A 14,736-nucleotide genomic window follows, 5' to 3' on the forward strand; every position below is an offset into this window, starting at 1 on the left:
AATTTATGTTTCTTCTACATTAACTACAATACCTTTGATTGGGATGATTGTAATTATTTTTAATCAAAGTAATTTTAACAAAGATTGACTATAATAGCCATTTTAGGTAGATATTCACCTAGTTATGTAAATTAGTTTGTTAGATTGCAAAGTTAGCCCGACTCGACACAACCTGGAATAACAACAAATACACAATTTTCACTTTTCGAATATTGTTCCGATTTATTACTTTTGAACTTCAAATTGTTTCACTTGTCTTTAAAAGTTACATTTTCTATTATGATTTGCTGCAGCCGGAAGTCACACCGGTGTGGCGACGACACGACAACTAACATAATTGAACAATACGAGCAACGTCGACTGCCGGCCACTGCCGACGACTGTCGATGACACAATGACGACGACCGACTGTAGACTGTTACTGAACATGCACCATGCAGTTACCATCCTTTTACAAGGCAAAACAAAGGGAGGCAACCCCGAGGGCCAACTGACCAATCACATAATTTTCTGAAAAATACTGGGTTGGGGAGACACATCACGCCACCTCAAGGTTCGTCCTGATTGGTTAGCGAGATTGCGCCCAGCGATAGTTCCAGTTTCTTGGTGCGTTAGTTGTGGGTTCGCGTTGTAACCAGTCCAACTGTTTACAGTCATATTATTATTATTTTGATTATTATTGTAACATTAATTGTATATTTCATGAGCGATCTTATGTATTTAATTATTTTATTGTAAAGAGGACAACCAAAGTTTAACATATACAACACATCTAATTGCCAGAGACAACACACTTTTTAACTTCAGGGTCATCTAAGCACTATTCTTTGGAAACTTTATTCATTTGCCTTAGGTCAGCACTCTTACATATGCTAATATCCAAGTTTTATTTCACTATGCAGTTAATTTGGTTTGCTGATTGCCATATAGCTCCTAGGTTGCTAGGGATGAAAAAAAAATAGAAGGAAGAAGATAGAGATGCCATCGCCATCTTGCAGCGGGAAGACGTTTCACGGACTGGGGCGAACCAAAGTCTTGGTTGCCGCCCGAGGAATTGAAGACTCGCGTAATCCGCGGTCGTGTGCTATCTAGAATTCTCCATACTATGATTTGTGAGAATAGTTCTAGACTGAATAAGTCTCAGCTAGGGAGTATCGGCGACATCTAGTGCTAACTTCCGCGTCGGTCCCGTTCGTCCCCGTAGTGGTTCCGGACGACTGATGTCAGCGCCAGCTACGATCGGCCACGACGTTTGGTGAGACCGATCCAAATTAAAACAGACTTTTTAGGACGAGAGGGAAGTCGATTCTTCAGCCAGACACCCGGCGATATCAGATCTTCGCTAGCTCGCCAATTTCAGCTTCCAGCGTCCAGTGTTCCAGCGTCGCGTTAGACCACCTGGAGGTCCTAGGATTAGAGCCTCAAGCCTCCGACAGCTTCTAGCTAGACCCCGCATGGTAGTCGATGTGTTCCTGTGACCTCATTTACATTTACTTACTGACACATAGGTCTGACAAAAATGCTAACATACACTCTAAACGATTTTGGTTGTTCCTCTCGCTGAACTGAATGTTGACAGTAACTTCATGTCAATATCTAAGAACACATTAAAATCGCATGTTTTCCAGCTATTACTATTTTATTTATGGTAAATGTAAATTACGTCTAAAACAGACCTGGTCATAGGTAATGCAAATTTCCACTCGTCACACAACACTACCAAATTTCTTTTAATAATTACTCTCTTGACAGTAATACAATGCAGTGACGTGCTAGCTGGATTAGCAGTCTGGATAGTCACTCCAGCGGCAGCGTTCCTGAGATATTCTATAAACCAACCAGTAGTTTATAGTATGTAATTAATAATTTTAATTAATTTCAAAATTTGTATATATTTATTTGTGAAGTATTGCCACAACTGGTGTTTTGGGAAACTTTCTTCTTTTACTTTTCATTATACTTCATAGTTACTTTTAACGATATCTTTGGATTTAAAAATACTTATTTGCCTACTTCCTCTATTCTTGCTTTTGAATTGGAAGGCTGATGGAGAATTTTTTTATTAGGAATGGTGAATTCGAACGGCGAGTATGAAAGAAAATGATAAGCAGCGAACTTGACGGAGACTTTGAGATGTACGAATCTAAAATTTATATAAAACTTATAATTCATCGCTGCCTATATTCATCAAGATCTACATAATCGTCGTCGAAGGTAGTCAAGAACTACGTAGTCGTCATCGAAGTTAGACTAGAACTACCTAGTCGTCGTCGAAGATAGACAAGAACTACATAGTCGTCGTCGAAGATAGACAAGAACTACATAGTCGTCGTCGAAGATAGTCAAGAACTACATAGTCGTCATCGAGGATAGTAAATCACTACATCATTATCAAGAATGTGAACAACTGCCCTTCGTCGTCATCAAGAAATACCGGTTTGGAGACCCATCAACTACCAATAGCTGTCCACATCGGGACCTGTACCACATCCAGCCATACACACCGAGGGCCGCTGTTCCTGTGGAGTCATCATCGTGAAGATTGAGAACTAGGACATCACTACGTCAGTACGAATGTAGTCACTGAGATGCACAGTTCCTGGTATAGTTGAAATACCCTATCATAAGGTTGTATTGTCCTTAACTTGCGGCATATTCTGAGGTAACTATGAACTACGAGAACTTGTTACATCTTTCCAACTCCACAAGCTTCTAATTAGTAGCAGTACATAACCCGACAGCAATTTATCAATCTTATGTCTGATTCACCAACTTACTCCCATATAACCTGAGATACTAACTGATGAGTCCCGATTGAGCTAAAATAAGTTAAAACTTTACTACATTTGAATATAGCAATATTTGTAATATCAAGTTCCAAGATATTATTGCAATATAAATATTAAATTTTTATTTGAAGAGGTGTCCTATTACACAGGTTGTGCAATATTAATCTTTTAAACCATTCGACTGAATATAGTTATTCTTGTAAAAATTCAAATTATAATGTTGTAATGTGAAAACAATTTCATTTCCAGTAATACAACTATTAATATTACAACAGTGAATCGTTTGAGTTATTGTTGGAATTGGAGTAAAAATTAAGATTAATGATAAGTATAATTTTGTGTTTATTAATAACACAGTGGATCACCTTAACGTAAAGGGTTACTGATTGTTATTGATTCACCAACAATAATCATAAACATATACTCAGAGATCATATGTGTTCTTTAGAGTTACTCAAATTTGGTATTAACCAAATTACTTTCTTTGTTGGTCTGCCAATAACCGGGCTAGTCAGATTGAAATAGGTGATCACAAAGAAATTTGTCTACCCAACGTGGGACCGAACATATCCGACTACTTAAAATAGGACTGAATAAATCACACTACAAAAAGTATAGTCAAGGAATTACTGTTTAACGACCTAGAATCAGAGTCTGACAAAATAAACATGTCAGAAAACGACGGGACTGCTATGGACTACCTAAGACGGAGAAACAACGGAGGGGAAGGTGGGGAACAGAACTCGGAAACTGCTAGCACAGCTGGTCCGCAGAAGGAAACCGCAGCAGTTGATATTCAGGTTAGTAGCGACATACAAACCGAACGTTCTATTTCCATAGAGAATACGAATACTGCTAACGCCACAGATAACACGGAGTATTCTGATGATAACACTATTTTAAGTAATGGTTTGGAACAAATGTTACAGCGGATGTTCCGAGACCAAAGCGAACAACTTTCTCGCAAAAGCGAACAAATTTTTCGCAAAAGTGAACAACTATCACGCGAAAACACGTGAAAACAGGGAACACGCTGAACAGTTAGCAGAAAGGTTATCAGAATGTATTGATCAGGTAAACGACAGGCTTACAGATGTAATACACCAGTTCAATACTAAGATGCATGAGACGGACACAGAAATACGAAATGTCAGTGAATTGGTTAGAGTAAAATTCACGAGTGTAGATGAACAAATAGCAGATATTCAACAAAAACTTGTAGTTACTGAAATTAGTTGTCATGATATTGCTAAGAACACTACATAAGAAACAATCACACAACATACACGAGAGATTGAAACGAGAATCACGAAAATGGCTACTGAATCACAACTACATAAATTAATTACGTCTGACGAATTTAGGACGGTGAACCAGAGGATAAACTGTTTAGAAAATCGAGTGCAGAATATTACGACACAAATAACAGGTGTACCTATTACTAATTCTAATACATCGATTCAGGTAGAGTCGTGTATTAATAACACAACGATCCCAATACAGACGGAGAATTCGAGCAACGATGCACGATGTAGAACGCTATATACTACAGAGGGACAACTTATGATTGATTCTACTACAGCATTTAATCATCCCGCACGACACTGGGCTGAGGAAAAACCTGTATTCGCAGCCAAGATAAGTGAAAATCCACGAAAGTTCTTAAAATCATTCGAAGAGTACGTTTCGCGATTCAATTTAACTGATAGCGAAAAATTGAAATGCGTGAGCAGTAGTTTAAAAAGTACCGCATATTATTGGTGGGAGATGCATCAACACACCATCAATTCATACAAACAGTTTAAACAACTTTTCTTGCAGCAGTACTGGAATTCTAAAATTCAGGGAAATTTGTGTGCCACACTGCATGGGGAGAAATTTGACCCTAGAAAGAATAGATCATTGGAGTCACATTTGAGTGAAATGTTTGAACGATCTAGATATTTAGATGTTGAAATGTGTGACAGTGAATTTATTGCTATGATACTTGGGCAATTACCGATGCGATACCAATCGCATATGACAGGATATAATTTTGAAAATATCTCTGATTTCCGCTAGCAACTAATCACATATGATCGATTGGATCGGCAATGTAGATTGAATACGAATGTTCGTGAGGACCACGATAGGTCAAACAACCCTAAGACTACACCATTATACCAGCCGTGGAATCAACGTAAAAATGACAATAACCACGAAAATCACACACGGAATACACCACGTGTCAATGCATTTATATGGCGAGATAATAAATCAAAGAAGTACAAAAATCACTGGTATGATAATAACAACCGAAATTCACAACAAAGAGAATGGCGTTCAAATTACTTAGAAGGAGGAAATGCAGGTTATTCATGGAAACATTGTAACACTGATAACAGATACTATGACAAACGTAATAGTGATAAATTCATGCGTTCGAGAAATCATGATGAATATTACCAACACTACTCGTTAGCGGAATCGCAGCAGAACGAAAATATTTCGTCACCACACAGGGAAATTCAGCAATCATTCGCAAACGAAAAACCATCACAACGATACTACGAGGTGCGACATGAAAATCGATCACCAAAACACTCTGACAACAGTTCAGATATGAATGCAATTAATATAAATCAATGTAGTCAAATACCTAAAATTAATACTCAAGTGTATGGGGGTAACATGATACCAATAACATGTACCAGCGCGGGTGATAAACAAATGTTAACAACGCCGCAATCCACTACATATTTTCCACGACAAGAACCGATTTCTGCGGACACATATTACTCAAATTCACGGGCAACAGCAGCATCACCCGGGAATAATACTCAACGTGTGCTACACTTTGAAGATGTAGTACGCACGAATACGTTAAACTAGCTGAGATCGGTTGTGACAGTCCCTGCTTACCGATCACTATTAATGAAAAAGGGACGAACATAAATTCCACACTGAAACATGTGTATAACATACACATATCAGACAATGAACGTGAATTTTTGACCGAAGATAAAGAGACAATTAATGTAAGCCAAGAAGCATATTGTCCCGAGTTCCATTTACGCATATGCGGAATACTAACACCTGTATTATTAGATAGCGGGGCGGAGATTAGCTATATCAGCGAGAACCTATACAATGACTTGCTGCAGTCCAGATATAAGTTACCTATGATGCCTGTACCGGGGGCCCACCATTTGTCCAACTGTCCACTTGTACAACTAACCACTTCTCCAAGCGCCATTTGTTCGAAGGACCATTTGTCCAAGTGACCACTTGTCCAACCGACCATCTCTCCAAGTTTTGAGGGGCGGGTGGCGTCTCCCACCCGCACAATCTTGCTCCGCCCTGCCTCCACGCGACACCTAATCCCAGCACGGCAGATAAGCCGCCAATCGGCGACGTCAGTTCTCACACTGCGAGGGAGCTACTGAAACTTAAACCGCTCTTTCAATTACGTGCATAAAGCGACTATGTCGGGCAGGCACAGCCCTAGACGCCCAGAGATGAGAAACTCAGTCCTGTTTCAAGACATGATTTTGAAGTGAGATTTAAAAATATATATTTAATGTTTAAATGTTTAATGACACATATACAAAGTTGTAATTTAATTATAACATGAAACTTGATTGGTTTAACGATAGAGTTGTGACTAAATAAGACAAATACAAAATTATACTCGAACCTTATCCTTGTCTCGATCTCCTGTACCCTTCGCACTAAGAGCCGTTCAACTACCTTACGGAGATCATTGAGCTTACTATACACAATATGCTTTTAATAGCTTCACCTGTATGTATCTATCAATGTAATGGATAAGATAATTTCGACGTAATTTTCATTAAATTAAAGACATTTTATTAACTTAAAATTTGCACACTTGTCAAGGGCTGGCGACAATATGAGATTTTGATAACTAAAAACCTTAAAATTAAAAGGTGGAGGGGGTCATAGGGTTAAAAACAATTCATTAAGAGCTATGGGTAATAACCTGGCACAGTTGAGGCACAATAAAGCATAGTTTTTGCGCAGATTAATCACCTTGGATGAAACTTGAATTTACCATTACAATATAGAAACAAAAGCACATTCAAAACAGTGGAAATTTTTCTAGTTTGGTCTCTCTTCCTTAAAAAAAAATTTAATACTAAAATTAAAATCCCAAAACAATTTTACTTGGTGCTACAAATATTTCTCTATTTAAAGCAACAGGCGGACATACGAAATTCCTACTCGTTTCATATAAATTACCGTTTATTGTTTACACTATAAAGCCTGAGCATTGTTGCTGTAGCCGCAATGTTATTTGTTTACATTTATTTGTATCGCATTGTCCGTTTTTTTTTTTTTTATCATTTTAAAGCTCATAACATGGTCCTATGCACTTGATCCTGTGCATTTGATCCTGTGGTACAGGATTTTTTTTTTTTTGCTTTGAGGAGGCACGTATCAAGTAATTTATTTTGTACCTAATATATATTTTTTATAGTTCATATTTTACGTAATTTATTATTTTCTAGGTAATTTATTATTATTACGTAATTTTTATATTTTTTACGCCAGGTTCCGCGCTATCACGCAAAAAGCGTTGGCGCTATGCGCCTCACCACTGCTAAAAAATAAATACCACAGGATCAGGTGTGCAAGATCATGTCATTAGGATGAATGGAGTGGATTCAACATGAAATGTTAAACGTTCTAAACTCACCTGTGTTGGAGGCGGGTACAGTTTCTTCGCGAAATCGTTCACGTTCGTCGGGATACCTCCGACGGAACATACATTCCACAAAGTACCAGACGACGTGCGGAATTCGTCGCATAGTTTCCAACCAAAAGTCCTCGAAGAACCAGCCATATTCAAGACACAATTTATCGCGGCATTGATCGACGAATTGACTTGAACGACTGAAACAATTCATGCAAGAAGTAAACAATAGTTTTCAACAATGAAAATTAACAGTGTATGGATCCATTTGAAAGATTACCTCCCACACTACAAAATAGTACAACGTTTGAATTCTCCAATAAAAAGAAATGGCAAAATAAATGCTATACCTTTGAAAATACACAGATATTAGTGTCTAAGATTCGTTACGTATTTTAAGAATAAAAAATGATGCAACTCATGTAAGTTGTTGTAAAAAAAATATGGAACGTCAGATACTTAATTGAAAAGTACTCAAAATCACACTCACGGATTTAGAAACAATAGCAATTAATGTCCGCTGGCGCCTTACCAAACAGGTAGCTACTGTAACTTTCATATCAACGGTAATTTTTCTAAACTGGTTGGAATTTATTATGTACGCCTTTTACTATAAATAGAGGAATGTTTGTAGCACTAAATAAAAAAAGTTTCGGATTCATTTTTTTACGGTAGAGGGGTCAAACTAGATTAACACCAAATAGTTAATTGCAAATGGGAATCAGCTCCAAAAAAGGCAAATGCTGTTCTTTTGTGTGGGAAAGTGACTGTGAATACTTTCTAGGATATTCATAAAGCTATTTAATAGATTATATTGGAAAAATATAAACCGTGACAGGAGCATACTGCACAAAATAACTTGTTAAGTTGAAGGCGGAAATTGCAGAAAACAACAATATTTGCTGCAAAAAAATTTTTTTTCACCGAGACAACGCACCATTTCACACCGCAATGATTATCATGGTGAAAATCGGTGAATTGTGGTTTGAACTGCTGACCACCCTTCTTACCTCCCCCTAGGCTATTTCCGAGTTTAGGTTATGGTGGAAAATGTGCACGGTGATTAGTTTTCTTCATCTAGAAAGGGGGGGGGGGGGGGGGGGTAAAATCCTCTAAATATAACAATTTTTGTAAATGTATTCTTCTTAACACACTTTTATTGGCTTTACCTGTATGTATCAATGTAATGGAATAATCCACCACGAATTTCGCTATATGTATGTCTCTGACAGAAATTAAAATTTTCACAAGTTTTAAGTAGCTACCGTTGACAATTCAATATTTTCATGACTTAAGACCTTAGAAATAAGAAGTAGGGGTTGGATTTATGGGAAAGAAAATAAACACCATTTTGAAGTTACAGGTAATAAACCTTTTGTGACGTGATAACATCTTATAAATCTATGAACGCCGGCTGCACGCACGAAAAAGTGTCACGTTCCACCTGAGCTGAGAGTGCAAGTGAGAGCGCGGCTTGTGACGCATCAATCTCTCTTCCACTCCATCGGCCGATGCTTCCGAGTAGAAGAGAGACAGTGGCAGCGTACAACCTACATGCGAACTGTTTTGTCAACTGTTTATAAAGTGAAGTGAAAAGTTTATGTAGTTTCCATTGTTTATTACAACAACAATTTCGGAAAAAAGTAATTAATTCTTGCATTTGATTAGCAATATAATCTCATATATTTGTTCTTCTTCATCAATGTTTTCTTACGACGTTATGAATTAAAATTATCGTCCGTAAACCAACTTTACAGACAACCATATCTACCAGTTTTTTTTCTATTCATGAGGACCGGAGCATGGTGGAAATTTTTTCCCAGGGTCGACTGTGATGTGGGGTTAAAGACACAAACTTCTGAAAATTTTAAAACATAGTGACTTTTATATTTTGTATGTTTTGATCCAAATGGTAAGGTTAAGGTGGAAAATCTGCTCAGGTAATGAAGGGAGTGTAACGCCTCTATATTGTGAACATTTTAAAAATATATTCTTTCCGATTTAGAGTGATTCTGAGGTCGTGCTGTTATGGTTGAACATGTGGCTGGGGTTCATCTTTTTTCCCAATTATAATTCAAAATATATAAATTAAATTTCTATTATAAAATACCTAAAACTGAATCCATGTTAGGGCGTAATGCCCTTAAAATTCAAACATTTCAGAAAAGTTTATATATTTTTATTTAGATGGTAGTTTATTAGCTTGATCTGAATTATGTAGGACTAGTTATGTAAGTGTGGACAACGTAATAAAATCTTTCCATTCAAATGTTATCTAATTTTTGCCGTCAGAATGTTTTGAAAGTTTGTGTACACGTAAAGAATAACAGACAAAACAATATTTTGATAACATATGACCATATCGATTGGGGAAGGGGGGAGAACAAAGTAACATAGTAAAACAAACCCAATTAAATAAAAGAAATGAGTAGTATATAAATGGGGCTCCGAGCGCCGGAGTAGAGGCGAGGATTGAGGATGGGGTTACCGACCGACCGCTCTGACGTCATTTTGGTGTCAAATTTCCGCAAAAAAGCCTCAAAATTCTCGTTTTGAGGGAAAAATTCCCGATTTTGAGGGACAGTTCCCATTTTCGAGAGAAAATTTCCCGATTTAATTTTAAAAAATTCAAAAATTTGACTCTTCCTAAAAGCGGCTTAAGAGTCCTGAAGAAAAGCCACTCGTAAGCCACTTTCAGGAATTAGACCTTGACCTCGATATTAACCGTTGCACTTTACGTTACGCCCAAAAATTCGAAAATCTGTAATCTTTATCGGATTTCAACGGAAAAAGTCTTAAAAATTATAAAAAAATCAATTAATAAAATTTTAATAAAAATCGTTCCGCCATATTGAATTTCGGCCACCATCTTGGAATTACGTAATTTTTAACTTAGAAAAATAGCGGAAAAAATTTAAAATTAAAAATAATTTATTAAACTTAATCAAATAGGGCCGCCATCTTTACATTGAACGCCTCACTCCATAGCGCTGCACTTTTCGTTACGACCACCATATTGTATGTTTTTATTATCCGATTTTAATGAAATAAATTTTAAAAAAATATAAAAAAATAAGTAATAAAATTAAAAAAAATCATAAATATTTTAATTAAATTTTAATAAAAAATCATACTTGCGTCTAATAGTCCTGGGTTCGAACCCGACGAGACCAAAATAAAAAATGGCAATAGATCCTTCCTCCACGGAAGTCACCGGCTGACTGACCTCCCACCACAAGCAGGGCTTCCAGCAACTTTTCCAACCCAAAAAGTAGGAAAAGTAGGACTATTTTATCAAAAAGTAGGCAAAAGTAGGACACATATTTACGCATCATTTTTCAACGGCATATAGTTCTAGCAATGCCATTATACAAGTCTTCTAATTGTTCTCTGTGTGTTATATGTTATGTGGTCAACTGTAAATAATTATTGTTCTTGCGGGGTTTTGGCGCCTATTCTCTCCGCAGTAGATCTCGGGAACGCTGCTGCTGTATGGATTACCCAGACTGCTAATTCAGCTAGCACGTCACTGCATTGTACTACTGTCAAGAGAATAATTATTAAAAGGAAATTTGGTAGTGTTGTGTTACTAGTGTAAATTTGCATCACCTATAACCAAGTCTCTCTTATACGTAACTGACATTTACGGTAAATGAAATAGTAATAACTGGAAAACATACGATTTTAATGGGTTCTTTGATATTAACGTGAAGTTACTGTTAACATGTAATTCAGCGAGAGTAACAACCAAAATAATTTACTGTGTATGTTATCATTTTGTTCAGACCTGGGAGTCAGTAAGTAGATGTAAATGACGTCACAGGAACACATCGACTACCATGCCGGGTCTAGCTATAATCTGTCGGAGGCTTGATGCTCTCTTCTTAGGACCTCCAGGTGGTCTGCTGCGACGCTGGAACACTGGACGCTGGAAGCTGTAATTGGCGAACTACAGAAGATCTGATGTAGCCGGGGGTCTGGCTGAAGAATCGACTTCCCTCTCGTCCTAAAAAGTCTGTTTTAATTTGGATCGGTCTCACCAAACGTCGTGGCCGATCGTAGCTGGCGCTGACATCAGTCGTGCGGAACCACTACGGGACGAACGGGACCGACGCGGAAGTTGGCACTAGATGTCGCCGATACTCCCTAGCTGAGACTTATTCAGTCCAGAACTATTCTCACAAATCATAGTGTGGAGAATTCTAGATAGCACACGACCGCGGATGACGCGAATCTTCAATTCCTCGGGCGGCAACCAAGACTTTGGTTCGCCCCAGCCCGAGAAACGTCTTCCCGCTGCAAGATGGCGATGGCATCTCTATCTTCTTCCTTCTAACTATTTATTTTCCGTCCCTAGCAACCAAGGAGCTATAAGACCATCAGCAAACCAAATTAACTGCATAGTGAAATAAAACTTGGATTTTAGCGTGTAAGAGTGCTGAACTTAGGCAAATGAATAAAGTTTCCAAAGAATAATGCTTAGAAGACCCTGAAGTTAAAAGGTGTGTTGTCTCTGGCAATTAGATGTGTGATATATGTTAAACTTTGGTTGTCCTCTTTACAATAAAATAATTAAATACATAAGATCGGCTTATGAAATATACAATTAATGTTACAGTAATAATCAAAATAATAATAATAATATAACAGTAAACAGTTGTACTGGTTACAGAGCCGCTTCAATGTTTGTTGTGTTATTTTCTTCCAGAAAAATCAAAATAAACTTTCTAAATATAGGTTGAATTAACATGAATACGTTTTTCTTGAATAAAAAATCTTACATTTCTCACTTCTCTTCGTTGAAAGTCTATCAGAGTCTGTGTGAGATAAATTTCACGAAGTTACATTTAGCATATTATAAAAGAAATAATTATTAACATAATATTCAAGATAATAAAATTAAACATATCCCTTGTCTTAATTTAACAAGTAACAAGTTGTTATCTTTCAATCAACATCATCACTTATTTACAACAAATCAAATTATCATAATATATATAGACAATATCACATATCATCAGTATTTAGTCCTGAATAAAGTGAATCAGTGTTTCTTTCTTTTGTCGATAAGGATTAATAACATATTTAGCTGAGAATAACATGTACATAGGCACAAGTACGTTGATATGTTATTGACAAATTCGTAGATCGTTGACAAAATACCTGACAATGTTTTCAGTTCAGATAATGCATGAAGTTACAAATCTCTAACAAAACGTTACGTAGTTATCACGTATACACACTCGTGTTCTTGAACAGTTTCTCTATGTCGACGAAAATGCACTCACTAGTGTTCACTTTCTTTAGTTCGTCTGATGAAAATATTTGAAATAAATGGTTGTCCTCTGCTTACGCAAAAATGCTTATAATTGTATTGGAATGTCTTTCTTACAATCTCAATAATAATGGTTGAGTATAATGATCCTCAAAACTAGCTTATAATGCAAGCTTTTTCTTTGTAAGGAGGATGTGTAAAATGACCAATTTAGTTAAATGAAATCTCATCAGATTCATATATTCATAACAAGAGTAATGAAATTGGTTTAACTTAGCGTGTAGAGTAGGAACAATTCCTAAATAGAAAAGAATATGAATGTCGAAGCTAGGAGAAATGAAACGAAGTAGTGTATGTGTAAGTGCGATAAGGACGGAGCTGTGTTCAGATATGTAAGTATGTTGAAGGACGGACGGTAATGTGAATTATACCTCAAAAGACTCTCAGGTATTAATAATTGTGTATGTGAGAGTGACGTGTTTCGCCTGACTAACAGCTGGCTCTTCTCTCTTGGATGACGCCTCTCGACGAACGCTACTGGATCTTAACTAGCTATCTTCATGATATTCAAATCTTCCATGATGTAGACATACAGCAGATATCAAATTCTTCAATAATTTCAATGATCAAATAATTATGTGGCATGGCTTAAATCTTACGCACTGGCTAATAAAAATTCACACCACCTATAGGTGTGACAAACATCGACGACGAAAATCGCATATCTGCGACAAATGTCCGCACTGGCCTACATGCTCAGTGGACAAAAGGAATCGTTGATAAGTGTTCTACGCACAGAAATGTCCTCACTGGTACTCTGACACAGTGGACACTAAATTAGCCTCAAGCATGCGTGCTTGTTTTAGCGATGCAACATAGTTATCCCTTACTGTTGGGATAAACATTAATTATAACCAAACAATAAATCTGCTTCATTTCGAATGTCACTGATGACTTGACCAAACATCAACTATTACATATGCGTCATAGATTAGCGTATCTAGGCCTTAGGTTGCTTATAAAACCTTAGCTGTGTTAAATTAAATCTTCCGATGACCTTGTCACTGTCAGTTTCCTTGAGAGAGTAACAGTTCTCATTTATTCGTTCACAAACTTGAAATGGTCCTTCGTATAATAAAAACAGCTTCTTCGTCACCTGTTTCCACATGTCACTAACAGGATTAGTTCGTTTAAGCACTAGGTCTCCTATATTTAACTTCGTTATTATTTTCGGCTTCTGTAGCTTACTTCGACGTTCTGCAGCTAGATGTAGACGAGCTCTAACAAACTTCTCTATTTGTTCCCTCATATCTTCGCTTATCGATTCTTGTTCTTTCGTGTCTTTATCATGGTCGGGTAATATGGTGATCGGTAACGCCTCTGATCGTTCCGCAGTAATAATCTCATGGTGTGTTAATCATGTCGATTACCGGCACTAAAAGTCACGGTACTGTATGTAGACTTAGCCAGTATCGGTTCTATGCCTTGTGGATTTGCATAGTAGGTGATAGGGTTGACGGGTTCTTGTCTCGCAAAATACCGTGCGATGAAGATGAAGGTTGATTTTGAAATGTTTTTTGTGAGAATTGAATAGCTTCGTTACCGGCGGCTTCACTTCTCAGTTGGTTAACCGATAACTTGCTAGGGGAGTTTGTTTTGCGTGGCTGTCGGTTCCGCGGACTACTGGATGACTTCGCCTCTCCTAGATTTTCATAATAATGTTTTGAGTTGTCGTAGTTTTTACTCGAATATTTGGGCGAATGTCTGTCGTCCTTATAGCGCGGCGACCTGGGTGGCCGTCTCGGTGAGGTAGGCGGGGTTCTAGACTGTTCGCCCCTACCTTCTCGACTAGGCGTTGAATCATAAATAATTCCTCCGCGTCTGTATTCTCCGCGTTCCTCGCTGTTACGCCACGAGCGGTTGTGTTTTGGGTGTTCAAACTCGCGTGACTTCGAACCTCTATGGTAAGCATCGTT

The 14,736-nt window shown here is 37.4% G+C and overlaps 1 protein-coding gene across 1 annotated transcript in view; it reads left to right on the forward strand.

Annotated features, from left to right (window-relative positions):
* LOC134533273 (gastrula zinc finger protein XlCGF52.1-like) overlaps positions 1–11,580 on the forward strand; it is a 59,599-nt gene extending 48,019 nt beyond the window's left edge. The window contains exon 5 of the mRNA XM_063370723.1: positions 11,374–11,580. Within this exon, the coding sequence (XP_063226793.1) occupies positions 11,374–11,426 (53 nt within the window). The 3' untranslated portion in view covers positions 11,427–11,580. The remainder of the gene's footprint in view (positions 1–11,373) is intronic.
* Positions 11,581–14,736: the final 3,156 nt, after the last annotated feature.

The sequence above is a fragment of the Bacillus rossius genome, chromosome 6 (assembly GCF_032445375.1).
Source record: "Bacillus rossius redtenbacheri isolate Brsri chromosome 6, Brsri_v3, whole genome shotgun sequence".
Classification (NCBI taxonomy): Eukaryota; Metazoa; Arthropoda; class Insecta; order Phasmatodea; family Bacillidae; genus Bacillus; species Bacillus rossius.